The sequence below is a fragment of the Oncorhynchus mykiss genome, chromosome 21, assembly GCF_057628025.1.
Source record: "Oncorhynchus mykiss isolate SJ-2025 chromosome 21, ASM5762802v1, whole genome shotgun sequence".
NCBI lineage: Eukaryota > Metazoa > Chordata > Actinopteri > Salmoniformes > Salmonidae > Oncorhynchus > Oncorhynchus mykiss.
Genome location: NC_143042.1, coordinates 17000810 through 17019291, shown reverse-complemented (window position 1 = coordinate 17019291; position 18482 = coordinate 17000810). Strand labels below are relative to the sequence as shown.

General features: G+C 45.1%; 2 protein-coding genes and 1 long non-coding RNA gene across 3 annotated transcripts; all 3 read left to right on the top strand.

Moving 5' to 3' along the window:
- The first annotated feature begins 1538 nt into the window (after nucleotides 1-1538).
- LOC110500146 (phytanoyl-CoA dioxygenase, peroxisomal-like) lies at nucleotides 1539-3923 on the top strand. Its single transcript, XM_090215000.1, has 3 exons — nucleotides 1539-1555; nucleotides 2637-2747; nucleotides 3094-3923. The coding sequence occupies exons 1-3, from the start codon at nucleotides 1539-1541 to the stop codon at nucleotides 3236-3238; spliced, it is 273 nt and encodes a 90-aa protein (XP_090071126.1). The 3' UTR covers nucleotides 3239-3923.
- A 5501-nt stretch (nucleotides 3924-9424) lies between these two features.
- On the top strand, nucleotides 9425-10488 carry LOC149973010 (uncharacterized). The gene is made up of 2 exons (XR_016490209.1): nucleotides 9425-9559; nucleotides 9664-10488. It is a non-coding gene; the product is annotated as an uncharacterized LOC149973010 (long non-coding RNA).
- A 3541-nt stretch (nucleotides 10489-14029) lies between these two features.
- LOC110519772 (putative cartilage matrix-associated protein) lies at nucleotides 14030-17750 on the top strand. The gene is made up of 5 exons (XM_036957467.2): nucleotides 14030-14402; nucleotides 14621-14686; nucleotides 14775-14870; nucleotides 16694-16792; nucleotides 17195-17750. Exons 1-5 carry the CDS (start codon nucleotides 14345-14347, stop codon nucleotides 17281-17283), a joined length of 408 nt encoding a protein of 135 aa, XP_036813362.2. The 5' UTR covers nucleotides 14030-14344; the 3' UTR covers nucleotides 17284-17750.
- The last annotated feature ends 732 nt before the right edge of the window (nucleotides 17751-18482 follow it).

Genomic DNA, 18482 nt, shown 5'->3' with positions numbered 1-18482 from the left:
GATTGGTGGCCGCATACCAGCAGCACCAATATGGCCCTTCATTCAATGAGTAGTTTTTTAGCGCCTCCTGCAGTAGGTTTAGTACACAGATACATCTTAGCCGACATTCTCTGACAACTAGGACTATTAATCAGTGGTGCAAACTACTTAGTAAAAATACTTTTAAGTACTACTTTTAAGTACTTCTGAGTACTTTTGGGGGGTATCTGTACTGTACTTTGCTTTACTCTTTATATTTTTGACTACCTTTACTTCACTACATTTCTAAAGAAAATAATACACTTTTTACTCCATGCATTTTCCCTGACACCCAAAAGTACTCATTACATTTTGAATGCTTAGCAGGACAGTCAAATTGTCTGTTTTCACACACTAATTAAGAAAACATCCCTGGTCATCCTTATTGCCTCTGATCTGGCAGACTAAACACACATGCTTCATCTGTAAATTTTGTCTGAGTGTTGGTGTACCCTTGGCTATCCATACATTAAAAATACAAGAAGATGTTGCAATCTGGTTTGCTTAATATAAGTCATTTGAAATTATTTATACTTTCACTTTTGATACTTTAGTATATTTAAAAAAAAAAATACTTTTATACTTTTACTCAAGTAGTATTTCACTGGGGGACTTTCACTTTTACTTGAGTCATTTTCTATCTAAGGTATCTTTACTTTTACTCAAGTATGGCAATTGTGTACTTTTTCCACTCCTGTTATTAATTGATTAACTCTTGGAATTGGATTGGGCCCTTTGATTTTGGAAGCATGCATGGATCGATCTACTTAGGCTAAGGGAATTAATTCTCACTTGAGTCTGCGCCTGTTGATTTCTGTCCCCTAATAGTTTATTCAATATTAAGGCTATATCTGTTGATCTCTGTCCCCTAATAGTCCATTCAATATTTAGGCTATATCTGTTGATCTCTGTCCCATAATAGTCCATTCAATATTTAGGCTATATCTGTTGATTTATGTCCCATAATAGTTCATTCAATTATTAGGCTATATCTGTTGCATGTTTTGTAAGTTTGTCACAAAGATGCTCTGTTTTCTTTTATTCTCTCATGTCTTGTGGGCATATGCGGATGGTTGCCATCGGACAGGATTGAGGAGTGGTATTTAGTGTTTTGTGTCCAATTATTTGTTTCCTTGTTTGTTTTTGTTGTTGACCATGACTGAAATGAGCTCTGCGGCCAGGCTGAAATGAGGGAAAGCTTCCATTCAATTAATAGTGTGTGTGTGTTTGGTTTTACTAACCTTGTGGGGACCAAAAGGGTTACAATTAGGGTTCAGTTTAGGGTTAGTTTTATTTTTATTTTTAGTATTAAGGTAAGGGTTAGGTTAAGGGTTAGATGTAAGGGAAAATAGGATATTGAATGGGACTCAATTGTTCTTACCCCAAAAGAAAAGTACAACAAACGTGTGTGTGTGTGCGCGCATCTGTCAATGTCCTTCTCTATCACGTTTAAGGTAAGACCCAGATGCAGACTGTCAAAGTAACAATGTTTATTACAACAACAGGGGCAAAGGTATAGGATGGCAGTCAGGGTCAGGTCAGGCAGAGGTCGGTAATTCAGAGTAGTGGGGCAAAGGTGCAGGACAGCAGGCAAGCTCAGGGTCAGGGCAGGCAGAAGGGTCAAAACCGGGAAAACCTAGAAAGCAGGAACCAAGACAGGAGCAAGGGGAAACGCTGGAAGGTTCTACAAACAAAACAAACTGGCAACAGACAAACAGAGAACACAGGTATAAATACACAGAGGATAATGGGGAAGATGGGTGACACCTGGAGGGGGGTGGAGACAATCACAAGACAGGTGAAACAGATCAGGGTGTGACATTCTCACTTGTGAACCTTGACCTAGTTGGAGAGTAGCCTACACCAGCAGCATAGGTCTACATAACAGTGGGCATATGGCTGTCTGCGCATCGAAGGGAATACACAATAAAACATATATTCTTGCAAAATGTCTGGAGCGGCAGACAGACTGAAAGTGGTTGTGAATCATCTCGATCGACCATCTTCTTTTGTTGTATCCTTTTCAACTGTTTTACTGTAATTGTCAGGCTTTTTCAGAGCAAACTGAGCATTGGGAGTGGAACTGTAACATTGCAAAATGTATTTATTTTCTGTAAATGTGTTCATTTATGCATATAAACTACATTATCTTATAGCCTATGAATGCGTAAAAGGCCCGCTTGTATAGTCTAACTATTAGGCTATAGCTTATTCACAATTTAATTTGTTGTTATAATTAAAGGTATAACATAGCTTACATAAATGTGTAATAGCTACAAATAACAATTTTGTTGTAAGAAATAATTCATATATGGCCTTAATTCATTGCATAAAGCAAGCATCTACCTCTGGCCAAAACATTGCCTACTATCAACCACAAGCACTGAGGTACAGTAAGTGACACATCAATCTCCTATTTGAGCTGTTTTTGACCATGTCAATGGCCTTATATCAGGACAGTCTAAAAGTACAGGTATTGACCCTTGCCCTACTTACTGTGCACATCACACAATGCTGAGATCATCTCAGTAGTTCAACTTTGAGTTACCATCACTCTGTATCTAAACACATGAGTCTAATAAGCGTTTATCACACTGTCATTCACTTGCTGTATCCAGGTATTCCTTTGACAATGATCTGCTGAGCACTGAGCAGAGAATCTCCTATGAGGAGGATGGCTTCCTCCTTATCAAGGGCCTGGTGTCTGGGGAGCACATTGACAGATTCAGGTAAGGCCACCACACCATGAGCGAGACAACAGAAAAGGTCTCAGATGTGACTGAAAGGAAAACACTAGATAAACAAAAAACAGGCGTCTAACGTAGAATGCTCAATGATAAAAGTAGAAAAAGACCACAGAAGAGAAGAATGCCTGAAGATCACTTCACTTGACTGTCTCCACCAGCGCTTCAGTATGTCCCCTGTCTTTGACCCCACATGCAGCATGGTTCACCAGCAGAACACTAGAACACTGCTCCTCTGTACCAGAGACACATGGCTTCACCAGCTGGGCTTAATTAGTGATGCTACACTGAACAAGGACTGAGTTTGTGTGTGTGTGTGTGTGTGTGGCAGGGCGGCGTTTGAGCGGATATTCCGTCGGGAGGTGCAGGTCCCGGGGCTGGTGGTGATGAGGGACATGTCCATCGCCAAGTCAGAGTTCATCCCTGACCAGAAGGCCATCCCCAAGCTGCAGGACTTCCAGGAAGAGCCTGAGTAATTCCGCTACTGTAGCCTGCCTCAGGTACACACACTGCATGGACACACACCCACGCATGCGGACTGCATCAGATCTCATAGTTTCCCTTCGAAATTCGACATCTTTTGGATTAACAGCTATATTTGATGGATTAATTATTCATTGCGGCTTGCTAGAGCATTGGGAGCTGCCGTAGCACAGTGGTCTGAGCAGCGAGCTTCGTCCCCGAACATCGGGCGCCGAGGAAGGCATACATATGTTTTTAGGACCTTTTCAAACGTCTGAATTCGAAGTGTATTTCTAGTGATCAGGCTGACACGGACGGATTCATTCACACACACGCACGCACGCGCGCACACACACACACGCACGCACGCACGCACGCACGCACACACACACACACACACACACACACACACACACACACACACACACACACACACACACACACACACACACACACACACACACTCTCAAGCACACAAGCTCAACACACACGTTCTTCTTACAGTCTTTCTTTCCTTTATTTCTTTATTATTTTGCTTGTCTTTGTCGTTCTCAGATCCTGCATTCAAATCAAATCAAAGTGTATTTGTCACATGCGCAGAATACAAGACCTTAACCAACAGTGCAGTTTCTAAGTGAAAAATAGGTATTAGGTAAACAATAGATAAGAAAATTCGATAAAAATAAAAACAGTAAAAAATAACGGTAGCGAGGCAATATACAGGTGGTACCTGTACAGAGTCAATGTGCACCCGTGTGCACATGTGTTAGTCGGGCTATTTGAGGTAATATGTAGGATTAGTTCAAGTGACCATGCAAAGATAATAAACAGAGAGTAGCAGCAGGGTGGAAGAGGGGTTGGCGGAACACAATGCATAATCCGGGTAGCCATTTGATTAGCTGTTCAGGAGTCTTATGGCTTGGGGGTAAAAGCTGTTGAGAAGCCTTTTGGTCCTAGACTTGACGCTTCTGTACCCCTTGCCATGTGGTAGCAGAGAGAACAGTCTATGACTGGGGTGGCTAGAGGCTTTGACAATTTTGAGGGCCTTCCTCTGACACCACCTGGTATAGAGGTCCTGGATGGCAGGTAGCTTAGCCCCAGTGATGGTCGGTGCCGTATGGACTACCCTCTGTAGTGTCTTGCGGTCGAAGGCTGAGCAGTTGCCGTACCAGGCAGTGATGCAACCACTCAACCGCTCTCAATGTTGCAGCTGTAGAACCTTTTGAGGATCTGAGGACCCATGCCAAATCTTTTTAGTTTCTTGAGGGGGAATAGGCTTTGTCGTGCCCTCTTCACGACTGTCTTGGTGTGTTTGGACCATTCTAGTTTGTTAGTGATGTGGACGCCAAGGAACTTGAAGCTCTCAACCTGCTCCACTACAGCCAGGTCGATGAGAATGGGGGCGTGCTCGGTCCTCCTTTTCCTGTAGTCCACAATCATCTCCTTTGTCTTGATTACGTTGAGGGATAGGTTGATATTCTGGCACCACCCGGCCAGGTCTCTGACCTCATCCCTATAGGCTGTCTCGTCGTTGTCAGTGATCAGGCGTGTCATCTGCAAACTTAATGATGGTGTTGGAGTCGTGCCTGGCCATGCAGTCGTGGGTGAACAGGGAGTACAGGAGGGGACTGTACACGCACCCTTGAGTGGCTCCAGTGTTGAGGATCAGCGTGACAGATGTGTTGTTACCTGCCCTTACCACCTGGGGGCGGCCTGTCAGGAAGTCCAGGATCAAGTTGCAGAGGGAGGTGTTTAGTCCCAGGATCCTTAGCTTAGTGATGAGCTTTGAGGGCACTATGGTGTTGAACGCTGAGCCGTAGTCAATTAATACCTGTCACGCCCTGGCCATAGAGAGGCTTTTTATTCTCTATTTTGGTTAGGCCAGGGTGTGACTAGGGTGGGCATTCTATGTCCTTTTTTCTATGATTTTCTATTTCTATGTGTTTGGCCGGGTGTGGTTTTCAATCAGAGGCCGCTGTCTATCGTTGTCTCTGATTGAGAACCATACTTAGGTACCCTTTTCCCCCACCTGTTTTGTGGGAAGTTAACTTTGTAGTTGTTCAGGGCACGTAGCCCAAAGCTAGGTTGTTTTGTTGTTCTTCGTTTTGTCGGCGTCATTTTTAAATAAAGTTAAAATGTACGCTTACCATGCTGCACCTTGGTCCAGTCCTTCAGCCAGCCGTGACAATACCATTCTCACATAGGTGTTCCTTTAGTCCAGGTGGGAAAGGGCAGTGTGGACTGCAATAGAGATGGCATCATCTGTGGATCTATTTGAGCGGTATGCAAATTGGAGTGAGTCTAGGGTTTCTGGGATAATTGTGTTAATGTGAGCCATGACCAGCCTATCACAGCACTTCATGGCTACAGACGTGAGTGCTATGGGTCGGTAGTCATTTAGGCAAGTTACCTTAGTGTTGTTGGGCACAGGGACTATGGTGGTCTGCTTGAAATATGTTGGTGTTACAGCCTCAATCAGTGACAGATTGAAAATGTCAGTGAAGACACTTGCCAGTTGGTCAGCACATGCCCGGAGCACCCGTCCAGGTAATCCGTCTGGCCCAGCGGCATTGTGATTGTTGACCTGTTTTAAGGTCTTACTGACGTCGGCTACGGAGAGCGTGATCACACAGTCGTCCAGAACAGCTGATGCTCTCATGTATGCCTCAATGTTGCTTGCCTCGAAGCGAGCATAGAAGTTATTTAGCTCGTCTGGTAGGCTCGTGTCTCTGGGCAGCTCGCAGCGTTGCTTCCATTTGTAGTCTGTAATAGTTTGCAGGCTCTGCCACATCCAATGAGCGTCGGAGCTGATGTAGTATGATTCAATTTTAGTCCTGTATTGGCGCTTTGCCTGTTTGATGATTCGTCAGAGGGCGTACCAGGATTTCTTATAAGCGTCCGGGTTAGAGTCCCGCTCCTTGAAGGCGGCAGCTCTACAGTGCCTTGCGAAAGTATTTGGCCCCCTTGAACTTTGCAACCTTTTTCCACATTTCAGGCTTCAAACATAAAGATATAAAACTGTATTTTTTTGTGAAGAATCAACAACAAGTGGGACACAATCATGAAGTGGAACGACATTTATAGGATATTTCAAACTTTTTTAACAAATCAAAAACTGAAAAATTGGGCGTGCAAAATTATTCAGCCCCTTTACTTTCAGTGCAGCAAACTTTCTCCAGAAGTTCAGTGAGGATCTCTGAATGATCCAATGTTGACCTAAATGACTAATGATGATAAATACAATCCACCTGTGTGTAATCAAGTCTCCGTATAAATGCACCTGCACTGTGATAGTCTCAGAGGTCCGTCAAAAGCGCAGAGAGCATCATGAAGAACAAGGAACACACCAGGCAGGTCCGAGATACTGTTGTGAAGAAGTTTCAAGCCGGATTTGGATACAAAAATATTTCTCAAGCTTTAAACATCCCAAGGAGCACTGTGCAAGCGATAATATTGAAATGGAAGGAGCATCAGACCACTGCAAATCTACCAAAACCTGGCCGTCCCTCTAAACTTTCAGCTCATACAAGGAGAAGACTGATCAGAGATGCAGCCAAGAGGCCCATGATCACTCTGGATGAACTGCAGAGATCTACAGCTGAGGTGGGAGACTCTGTCCATAGGACAACAATCAGTCGTATATTGCACAAATCTGGCCTTTATGGAAGAGTGGCAAGAAGAAAGCCATTTCTTAAAGATATCCATAAAAAGTGTTGTTTAAAGTTTGCCACAAGCCACCTGGGAGACACACCAAACATGTGGAAGAAGGTGCTCTGGTCAGATGAAACCAAAATTGAACTTTTTGGCAACAATGCAAAACGTTATGTTTGGCGTAAAAGCAACACAGCTCATCACCCTGAACACACCATCCCCACTGTCAAACATGGTGGTGGCAGCATCATGGTTTGGGCCTGCTTTTCTTCAGCAGGGACAGGGAAGATGGTTAAAATTGATGGGAAGATGGATGGAGCCAAATACAGGACCATTCTGGAAGAGTCTGCAAAAGACCTGAGACTGGGACGGAGATTTGTCTTTCAACAAGACAATGATCCAAAACATAAAGCAAAATCTACAATGGAATGGTTCAAAAATAAACATATCCAGGTGTTAGAATGGCCAAGTCAAAGTCCAGACCTGAATCCAATCGAGAATCTGTGGAAAGAACTGAAAACTGCTGTTCACAAATGCTCTCCATCCAACCTCACTGAGCTCGAGCTGTTTTGCAAGGAGGAATGGGAAAAAATTTCAGTCTCTCGATGTGCAAAACTGATAGAGACATACCCCAAGCGACTTACAGCTGTAATCGCAGCAAAAGGTGGCCCTACAAAGTATTAACTTAAGGGGGCTGAATAATTTTGCACGCCCAATTTTTCAGTTTTTGATTTGTTAAAAAAGTTTGAAATATCCAATAAATGTTGTTAAACTTCACGATTGTGTCCCACTTGTTGTTGATTCTTCACAACAAAATACAGTTTTATATCTTTATGTTTGAAGCCTGAAATGTGGAAAAAGGTCGCAAAGTTCAAGGGGGCCAAATACTTTCGCAATGCACTGTAACCTTTAGTTCAGTGAGGATGTTGCCTGTAATCCATGGCTTCTGGTTGGGGTATGTACGTACAGTCACTGTGGGGATGAAGTCATCGATGCACTTATTTATGAAGCCAGTGACTGATGTGGTGTAGCTTAGCATCTGCGTCATCTGACCACTTATTTATTGACCGAGTCACTTGTGCTTCCTGCTTTAGTTTTCGCTCGTAAACAGGAATCAGGAGGATGGAATTATGGTCAGATTTGCCAAATGAGAGCTTTGTATGCGTCTCTGTGTGTGGTGTTAAGGTGGTCTAGAGTTTTTTCCCTCTGGTTGCATATTTAACATGCTGATAGAAATTAGGTAAGACTGAATTCATTTTTCCTCCACTGTCCCCGGCCAGTAGGAGTGCCAACCTGGGTGGGCGTTTTCCTGTTTGCTTATTTCCTTATACAGCTGACTGAGTGCGGTCTTAGTGCCAGCATCCGTCTGTGGTGGTAAATAAACAGCCACGAAAAATATAGATGAAAACTGTCTTGGCAAATAGTTTGGTCTACAGCTTATCATGAGATACTCAGGTGAGCAAAATCTAGAGACTTCCTTAAATTTCATGCGCCAGCTGTTGTTTACAAATATACACAGACCGCCTCCCCTCGTTTTATCTAGCCGGTGCAGGGTATATCATGCCAGCTGAATGTTATCCATGTCATCACTCAGCCACGATTCGGTGAAACATAAGATATTACGCTTTTTAATGTCCCGTTGGTAGGATATTCATGATCATACCTCGTCTAATTTATTGTCAAATGATTGTACGTCGGCAAGTAATATTGATGGAAAGGGCAGAATTCCCACTCGTCGTCGGTGGATCCTTACAAGGCACCCCGCCCTGTGTCCTCTATACCTGCGTCTCTTTCTCCTGCCAATGACGGGGATATTGGCCTTGTCGAGTGTCTGAAGTACATCCTGTGTGTCCTGCTTTTTGAAGAAAAATCTTTGGCTGATCTGATGTGAGTGATCGCTGTCTTGATATCCAGAATCTATTTTTGCCGTAAGATACGGTGGCAGAAACATTATGTACAAAATAAGTTACAAATAACACGAAAAAACAAACACAAAATAGCACAATTGGTTAGGCGCCTGTAAAACGGTTTCCATTTCTTCCGGCACCATCTGAGCACTATTATGTGGAGTGTTTCACTGGGCCAACATCATGGCCATGCACACCATGCTGATCAACAAGCCCCCAGACACAGGTCTAAACTCTAACCCCTGACCCTCAACCCCTAACACTGACCCTTATCCAGAAAGACACACATAGACACACCTTTGAGAGAGTGAAAACAGGGAGCCTGTCTATTTAATGTATGTTTATTTGTGTGTGTGTGTGTGATCTAGCTCAGGTAATAGGACATCTCGTCACTCCATGCACCAGGACCTGCATTATTTTCCATTCTGTCCGGCGGACCGTATTGTGTGGTCCTGGACCGCCGTGGAGAAGGTTCACTCCCTGGTGGTCCTTCCTGGTTCTCACCATGGCACCCTCAAAGAACACGACCACCCAGAGTGGAAGGTAGTACACACACAGCTGCTTCCTCAACAAGCATGACTACCCCCACTTGATCTTGTGACATCACTTCCCTTTCCTCTTCCTCGGGGCGGGGTCAATAAGATGTACCACGGTGTCCGTGACTACGATCCAAATCATCCCAGGGTGCACCTGGAGATGGAGAAAGGAGACACAGTGTTCTTCCACCCTCTATTGATCCATGGATCTGAAATGAACCAGAAGCAGGGCTTCCGCAAGGTAACACACTCACCACTGAAAAACACTCTGGAAGCCATATATACCTAACCATTCTAGGATCCATAAATCATGGAAGTGTGTGTTTTGTGTGTGTGTGGGTGTAGGCCATCTCCTGCCACTATGCCGGAGCTAACTGCTACTACGTTGACGTGAGGGGAACCACCCAGGAGAACATAGGGCAGGAGGTGTACGAGATCACAGCAAGCAAATATGCTGTTGATGACGCCACATTCAAGGTACATCACATCTCTGCAGGAGTGACACAGTATACATCAAACACATTGTTAATAAACTGTGTGTAACAGTGTGCTGTGTCTAACACTGTCTGTCTGTGAGAGAGCCCGCCCACCGCAGTGTGACGGTCACTCACCACTAACAACCTACCAATCAAAGGAGATTGAAAAAAGTTGACAAATCCACCAGCCAATAAACTGAGTCTCAGTGACAGGAGTCATTTATTCATTGGGCGAGAGAGAGTGTCCAAGAGTCCAGTCAGGGATGTTTTCTGGGTGTGTTCAACATATTAAACTAAATGGATGTTAATTGCACAGTTAAACATTGATTGAAGTAATCATCTTCTGCCTAACAATAAAGTACTTACTGTGTGGTGGACTGAAGTGAGAGGAGCAGAGATAGAATGTGTGAGAGAGAGAGAGAGAGAGAGAGAGAGAGCGTGATAGACTGGGAGAAAGAGAGTGTGTATGAGAGAGATGAGTGGATGAAGGTTAATAGCAGGCTATTGCTGTTATGAATATGGGTGTGTTTTAGTACACTTTGTAGACCAGTCCACCATGAAATACCAGTAACCTTGATGCCTCAATATAACAGAATCCTAGGTGTATTTTACATCACCGCCTTAACAATCAAATCTATGCTGCTTTTAATGAGTTTGTAATGAGTACTTGTGTTTAAAAATGGTTTGAAAATGAGTTTATGTGATTTCCTTTCATTATTGTCGATGTAACTGACAATAGGGTGAGATTGTTAAGGCTGAGATTGAGGGTGAGATTGTTAAGGCTGAGATTGAGGGTGAGATTCTAATGAGGAGGGTGAGATTCTAATGAGGGTGAGATTCTAATGAGGAGGGTGAGATTCTAATGAGGAGGGTGAGATGCTCTTTTGGTTTCCTCACTCCTTTGTGCCACATCCCAGACACACACACCACCTCGGAGACCATTCTTGATCCCCTAAATCTGATGTGTTTTACCTAAACTTCCCCTTCCCCCTCGACCCAATCTGCTTTCCAGACACACTCCCAGCCAGCTCCTCCCCCCAGCCCCAGGCCTCATGAATATTCAGCGGCTAAAGCTCTGTGAAATCTCCATCACCTTGGAGACACGTACAATCCCAGTGTCCCACCTTGTCCCAGATCCAGACACAGTGTTGGGGGGAGGTAGAGTTCTTAGAATAGTGGGGGGTGGGGTGGGTGGAACAAAAAGGACAATTTAAAGACAGAGAAAGAGCATTACAATTAAGATGGATAGCATCCAAGTCCAATTTCCATATACAGCACCAGTCTGGATACCAGGCAAGTGATAGGATCTACGTATGTGCGAAGGAAAGAGAGTTCCTGTGTGTTGGCGAGTGTTTCCCCTGTGTTTTCAAACGGAGGCTGAGATGTTTCCTGACTAGGGCTGGTACCTCTCCTGTGGAACCAAAGAAAACACCTAAGGGCTGCGTGTGTGTGCCGTGCCGTGCCGTGCCACGCGCGTCTGTGTGTCATGGAAAGGAGAACAGCCATTCCATTCAGAGTAAAGGGGAAACCCTTAAGTCTACCGTTTAATCACAGACACCATACATGATATCCTACCAACTTTACACATGTAATTCAGTGTCAAAATCAATACCCACAAACCTCATACTCTTTTCATGATCACACACACACACACACACACACACACACACACACACACACACACACACACACACACACACACACACACACACACACACACACACACACACACACACACACACACACACACACACACACACACACACACACACACACACACACACACACGTCTCTAAGGCACTCATTCACTCAGATAAACAGAAGCCAAGGACAGACTTCTCTGCCCAGTTTCCTATTGAGAGAATCTTAAAGAGAGCTCTTCTTGATTTTTCCAGCACATAGACAACTGCATGTGTTTATGTAAATGCATGAACAGTCCTCAAGGTGGAGTTATTGCGTTTGTAAACTGGATGATGACTTCTGCAGTATTTGTGGAGGTGGTCTGGCTGTTTGTCATTATTGTGGCTACATAGATACTGAAGGTAGATTCCTTTTAGAGGAAAGAAGAAAAAAAGCTGAACTTCACCTTGAAGCTTGAATGTGAAACAGTAAAAAGTTATTCAGCTCTTCCCCCTCAGGAGGCTGAAAAGATTTGGCATGGGTCCTCAGATCCCCAAAAGGTTATACAGCTGCACCATTTGAGAGCATCTTGACTGGCTGCATCACCACTTCCCCACATGGAAAAGATATAAAATAATTTAACGAGATTCTTATCTGTTCTACCTGGAACTTGTCAGTAATACATATGGCAGCAAATACACTAACAAGATTCATAGAAGATAATTGCAAAATCTGACTTCCATGGGTGGTTAACATTTAGACAACAGAAATGTTACATGTATTATATATAAAAAAACATACAAGAGACATGTAAGCTAAGCCTTCTAAGATCTCATATATATGGGACATACACATTTCAAAGCACTTGGATAACACTGTCTGACGTCATTGACACGTAATGTAGCACTTGTTGAAAAAGAGAAGAGGAGGAGAGGAGGTGGAGGAGGAGGCGGGTCAGGAGAGGAGAGAAGAGAAGAGGAGGAAGATGAGAGAAGGAGGACATGAGGAGGAGGAGAGGAAGAGGAAGGGGAGAAGGAGGAAGAGGAGAGGAGAAAAAGAGGAGGAAGAGGAGAGGACAGGAGGAGGGTGTGGAGGAGGAGCAGGAGGAGAGAAGAGGAGGAGAGGGGGATAGAAGGGGAGGAGAAAAGAGAAGAGAAGGAGGACAGGGAAAGGATGAGGAGGAGGAGAGGGAGAGGAGGAGGAAGAGGAAGGGAAGGATGAGAGGAGGAGAGAAGAGGAGGAGAGGAGAGAAGAGGAGGAGGACAGGGAAAGGAGGAGGAGAGAGAGGAGGAAGAAGGGGAGGAGGAAGGACTTTGATAGCAGCAGTGAATCTATTTCGTTATTAAGTGGAGATATCTCAACAATCATTCTCACGATAGCACATTTAGTTTGCCTGCTTGCCAATCGTACCTGTGTGTGTGTGTGTGTGTGTGTATGTGTGAGAGAGGTACAACAAAAAAACTCACCTTCTCCTATGCAACACACTCACTGCAAGGGTCACACACCATCACACACCTGGGGTGAAAGGTCATAAACCAGGTATGAAAAAAAGGAAAGTAGACCATAAACAGGTTACAGGGAAGGAACTTCACTAACTGATGCTGGAATTACAGTGATCATTTGTAAGACTTACCATTTGTGTGTGAATAAATTGTGTGAGTTCATATGAGGGTAATGTCAGTGGAGGCTGCTAAGGAGAGGACGGCTCATAATGGTGTCTGGAACGGAGCAAATGGAAGGGCATCAAATACATGGAAACCATGTGTTACAAGTATTTGATACCATTCCACATATTCCGCTCCAGCCATTACTATGAGCCCATTTAAGGTGCCACCAACCTCCTGTGGAGGGCATAGCACATTGTTAGTAACTTATGAGAGCTGTGCCCGTCGGGGCAATGCACAGTACTGAGATCATCCATACCAGAGTGGCTAATGGGCTCTGCTGCTTTGCATATGCCCAGGTCTGTCACGGCTGGCATGCATCAACACGAAACACACACACCTGCTTCTCCTCAGGGGGAAAACGTATGCAAAAAACACACACAATACAACAGGTGGACACACACAGCAAGTTAACACACAGACAAACACATTTTAATCCCCATCTGCATCTCCTCATTAAGAGTCTCCTGGTCTACAAGTCTTCCAAGCAGCAAAAAACAGAGTTGAAAACGCGAAACACACACCACATCTTCACGCGTACAAACTGACAGATACAAAAGCAGCTTTGACATCTCCAGCGAGACCCTGGTCACTGATTGGATAGTGATGAAAGATGTGCCCTCATTGGCCTGAACTGACCTCAGATCAGTAACCCGGAGCAGACCACACACACACTATCCTCCTCAACTCCCTGTGCTGTGTGTGGCTCTTCTACTGCGACTTAGATCAGTGACACCCTTATGATTTGTGAGGTGTAATGAACGTCAATCTCTGCCTCTGCTCCTTCTCACGCGCTCTCTCCTTCTCCTATACTTCCCACTCTCTCATCCTTCTCTCCTATCTCTCCTTCTGCGTGAAACATTTTGTTTGGAAGTTCAAATGATCCTTTAAGTGCCTCGAACTCATTGCACTCTGCAGATTTTTCTCGTGGGTTCTTAAGTGTCTCTCAGTAACGACAACACAGATTCTGTCTCAGGTTATATTTCATGCCTCCTCTCCTCACCCCTCCTCTGTGCGAATGAAATTCCAGCTGTCCCCCCTCCCCCAAAACTCCCTCTCTTTCTCTTCACACCCACTCTCTCCATCCCTCCCCTCTCCCTCCCTCCCCTCTCCCTCCCTCCCCTCTCCCTCCCTCCCTCCCCTCTCCCTCCCTCCCCTCTCCCTCCCTCCCCTCTCCATCCCTCGCCTCTCCCTCCCTCCCCTCTCCCTCTCTCTCTCAGTTCATAACTTGACTGTTCGCAGCGTTGCTTCACTGTATTCTTCATCATGTCCTGGACTCATCTGGTCTTTCTTTCTCTGCTCGCCACCCTCCTCATCCTCACACGTAAGTACCACGATAGGGGGTTGACATGCTGGGGGGGGTGGGGGGGTCAAGGAAGGGTATGGTAGAGGAGGTGTAGGGTGACTTTTTAAACGTTTTTTTTATGGCAAAGGTTTGATGTTTTCAGACCTTTTCTGAAAGGTGCATGTGCAGAATTTCTAGAAAGAGGACTTGCTGATCAGCTCAAGTGTAAAATTGACAAAAACCTCTGTCTTTCCCAGTCTCCCCCGGGGTGCGGAGTGCATCGGTGGTAGATGGAAGAGAGGGAAAAGCTGCAGATCCCAAAGGTGAGTGTCATATGTTCCATTCCCCCTCCCCAACCCGAGTGACCCCAATGGCCCTCTTTGACCCTTCCCTGCTACCCTCTGCCCCCAGGGTCAGCACGGCGAGTCTTCATGCCCGAGGTGGATGCAGCCAATTTCTTCAAAAAGCGTAGTCGGCGCTCGGCCAAACATGAGGCGGAGGTCCTCGGTGAGGCTGTTTACCATCACTATGGGGCGTCACCATGGAGCCAGGGCAGGGGCAGGACAGGGGGCATGCGGGTTGATGATGGTAGTGTTTGCATGTGGTTGAAGTTGCTAGTGCCATTATGGACAGTTTGTTTTGGGAGGTTTACAGCACTCTGTAGAGGCTGGTGGTGTGTGTGTGTGTACTCAAAGTCTATTCATTTGATGGTCTGTGGATTAAAATGTTGGATGGTGTGGTTTGAGGTCATGGCTGTGAACTCTGAGGGCAGACTAAAGACTCCAAATCACCCACAGGTGAATCGCTAGCAGCTGCCCCAAAAGCTTAAAAGCATTTGAAGCCATCTGTTTCACACACACACACACACACACACACACACACACACACACACACACACACACACACACACACACTGGCTGGAGGCAGCAAAAGGAGTCACAGGGTAGTATGGAGCAGCTTCTCTCCCTCTCTCTCTCTGTCCCTCTCAGCCAGTCCCAGAGACAGATAGGCTGTCGTCTGCTCCAGCTCCCTGTCAGTGCACCTCTCTGGGCCACCGGTCAGAGAAAATAAGCCCACATTCCTTGAAAGTTTTAGTTACAAAATACTGTTTATATCGCCTGCCAGCCAGTCACTGAGGCGCTAGGTGTGCACGAGAGAGAAGGGGGAGAAGTGTGTGTGTGCATGAATGTGTGTGTAGGTGTATACGACTTTGTTGTGACCGTGTTAGGGGAGTGATGCGCAGGTAGCAGGGAAGGCACTGCAGGAGCTGAGACAGGAATGTGTGGACCAATTAACCATTCTAGTGCAGAGAGAGAGACAACAAGAGGAAATGAGAGAGAGAAAAGAAAGAGAAGAAACCTGAGGAGGATAATGAAAAGGTCTGTTAACTTGGTCACTGGGTTACAGTAAGACACGTGAGGTCTGCAGCCACGACGACAGAGAGACAGAGCGACAGAGGGAGAGAAAGAGAGAAAGAGAGAGGGAGAGAAAGAGAGATTTGTGACCTGTTTGCCACAAGAAAAGGGCAACGAGTGAAGAACAAACACCATTGTAAATACAACCCACATTTACGTTTATTTATTTTCCCTAATTTCATAATCATTATAACACTGTGCATAGCCATAATATGACATTTGAAATGTGTCTATCCCTTTGAAAATTGTGAGTGTAATGTTTAGTGTTCATTGAACTTTCTTTGGCAATGTAAACATGTTTCCCATGCCAATAAATCCCTTTGAATTTAATTTAATCAGACACAGACAGACAGACAGACAGACAGACAGACAGACAGACAGAGAGAGAGAGAGAGAGAGAGAGAGAGAGAGAGAGAGAGAGAGAGAGAGAGAGAGAGAGAGAGAGAGAGAGAGAGAGAGAGAGAGCAAACCCAACCAGTAAGCCTATTACCTGAGAAAGTTTCCTTTCCGCAAAGCCTCATTCCACTGAACCGTTTTGTAAGAAAACAACCTACTATTCAGTGTATGTGTGTTGTTGTTGTGTGTGTGTACTCAAAATGTTGTGATGTCACCTTAAAACGTCTATGAGTACCCCAATGAGGGCTAGTGTCCAATGTATACAGTACCGGCCTGTGTGTGTGTGTATAAAGCAACAGGTACAGTATCTCTCCCAAACACTGTGTGATAGAGGTGGACTGCCTGCAGTGTGTGACGTGAGGAAAGTGTGAGGTGAGGACAGGTTGGAAATTTGGCGCTAAACATCTTCGAGGTTTATGACGTAACTAAGACAACACATCTCACTCTACCTCACTAACCAGAACACCTTCTTCCATCTTGCCTTGCTTCCCTCTCTTTTCCCCCTCCCCCCCTCCGTAGCTGAGCAGAGGGTAAGGCTGTCAGCTGATGAGAGGAGGAGGGAGTACTATGACGAACAGAGGAACGAGTTTGAGAACTATGTGGAAGAGGAGCGCGATGGTAAGGCCGACTAACTCTGTTCCAAAGATGAGGTTTAAAACCATAAGTGGCCATTTGGTTCAACTCAGACCCTTATACCTCTTAGTGGTAAACGCCACATCTTGATTTATCTGCAGTAATCACAGAGTCTAATCAAAGTAATCACACAGTGTGCTGCACTGAACACTTTGACCACATGTCTGTGTAGGGATGTGTTGGGTTTGTGGTAGTTCTCGTGCCCAATGTGTTTCTGGAAATGGTTTTCTCCCACATAAGTCAACCGAAGTGTTTCACATGAAGGACAGAAATACACATTCTTAGTCCTCCGCGTTCGACACTCTGCAGGTTGCCACAAACAAAAACCCCTCAAGCCTTTTCCTTTCCCCTCTCTCGGCTCCCTTCTTCTCCTCTCTCCATCCACAGAGCAGGATGAGAGGACACGGGAGAAGACAGAGCAGTGGCGTGAGTTCCACTATGATGGACTCTACCCCCGTTATCCCCGCGGTTGGTGAGCATGCTCCATAGGGCAAGGAGATCAGAACATAGTGCACCAGCCTGTGATTGGCAGGACCCTGTGTCAATAAAGACACCTAGCCTATCAGACGGACAAAACAAGAGCATGGGAGGTGGCCAAACCATCACTCACCTAGGAGTAAAAAAGGTTCAAGTACAAAACGATTCAAATCAATTTTAAAATGGTAATATTATGTAACGTTTAAAGACTTTGTGAGTGTGGCAGGTCAAGTTTGAAAAAGGAGGCTGTCGTGATTGGTTGTGTCTCTATGCATGCTTATTTCAATCTCTTATCTTTGTGCATGTATCTGTGTGGTGTACTGTTTGGTGTGGTCTGTGTATCTTTCACATCTGTCTGCATATCAAACTGTGTGCTCTTTTCTGTGTTTGTAACCGTAATCACAAATGTGAAACCTATACTGTAATTTAGGAACACAGACACCAATAAAGACAATACTACAATGTACTGCTGTGAAAAAAAAGACATTTTTTGGGGCATATATAACTTTTCTTACTGTTACAGTAAGTGTTGATAAATCAGGGGGTGAATTCTTAAGCGCCCTAGATTCAGAATCTGAATCAAATGTGTGTGTGTGTGTGTGTGTGTGAGAAAGAGAGTTGAAGGAGGGTGGAGAGAGGGGAAGCTGGAGACAGAAGGAATGATAAAATGAGTGCGCGAGTGAGTCCTGGGGAACTCATCAGGCGGAGACAAACGTCGGGGATTCCAAGCGAGACTTACCAACATTCCATAGCTGCAACTTTAGACAGCACCAGGCAGAGGACAGAGAGAGAGAGAGAGACAGAGAAAGGAGAAAACTGGAGGAAAGAAGTCCAACTAAAAAGACTGTGACAGGCAGGTCTCTAACCTCAGGAGCTTAACTAGTGCCCGTTTGTTCCTTATATGAGCCATGACCTGGTCACATGGTGTGGTTGATAGATTGTGTTCTACACAACCTGCTTCGATCAATACAACCGACTGTTAGTCATTGTGATGAGGCAGGCTATCACGTCAAGCTGTATTAAATCACCACATTTGGGAGACGCAAAACAGTGAGCGGACTCCTTGGTTCAGACGTACCCAATCATCTGTTTATCCAGCCCCCGATAGTATTTTGGGTGTCTCTAAGACTCCCCCAGACTGTAAGGACGCAATATAGCACCGGAGACAATTTCTTCCAGCGAGCCCAAGTCAGAAAAA

Bases quoted from the DNA above. Each gene is read 5' to 3' on its own strand.
- LOC110500146 (XM_090215000.1), top strand. The intron at 2,748-3,093 runs GTAAGGCCACCA...TGTGTGTGGCAG, and splicing joins GAGCACATTGACAGATTCAG to GGCGGCGTTTGAGCGGATAT.
- LOC110519772 (XM_036957467.2), top strand. From the start codon at position 14,345: ATGTCCTGGACTCATCTGGTCTTTCTTTCTCTGCTCGCCACCCTCCTC. The intron at 14,403-14,620 runs GTAAGTACCACG...TGTCTTTCCCAG, and splicing joins CACCCTCCTCATCCTCACAC to TCTCCCCCGGGGTGCGGAGT. The intron at 14,687-14,774 runs GTGAGTGTCATA...CTCTGCCCCCAG, and splicing joins AAAAGCTGCAGATCCCAAAG to GGTCAGCACGGCGAGTCTTC.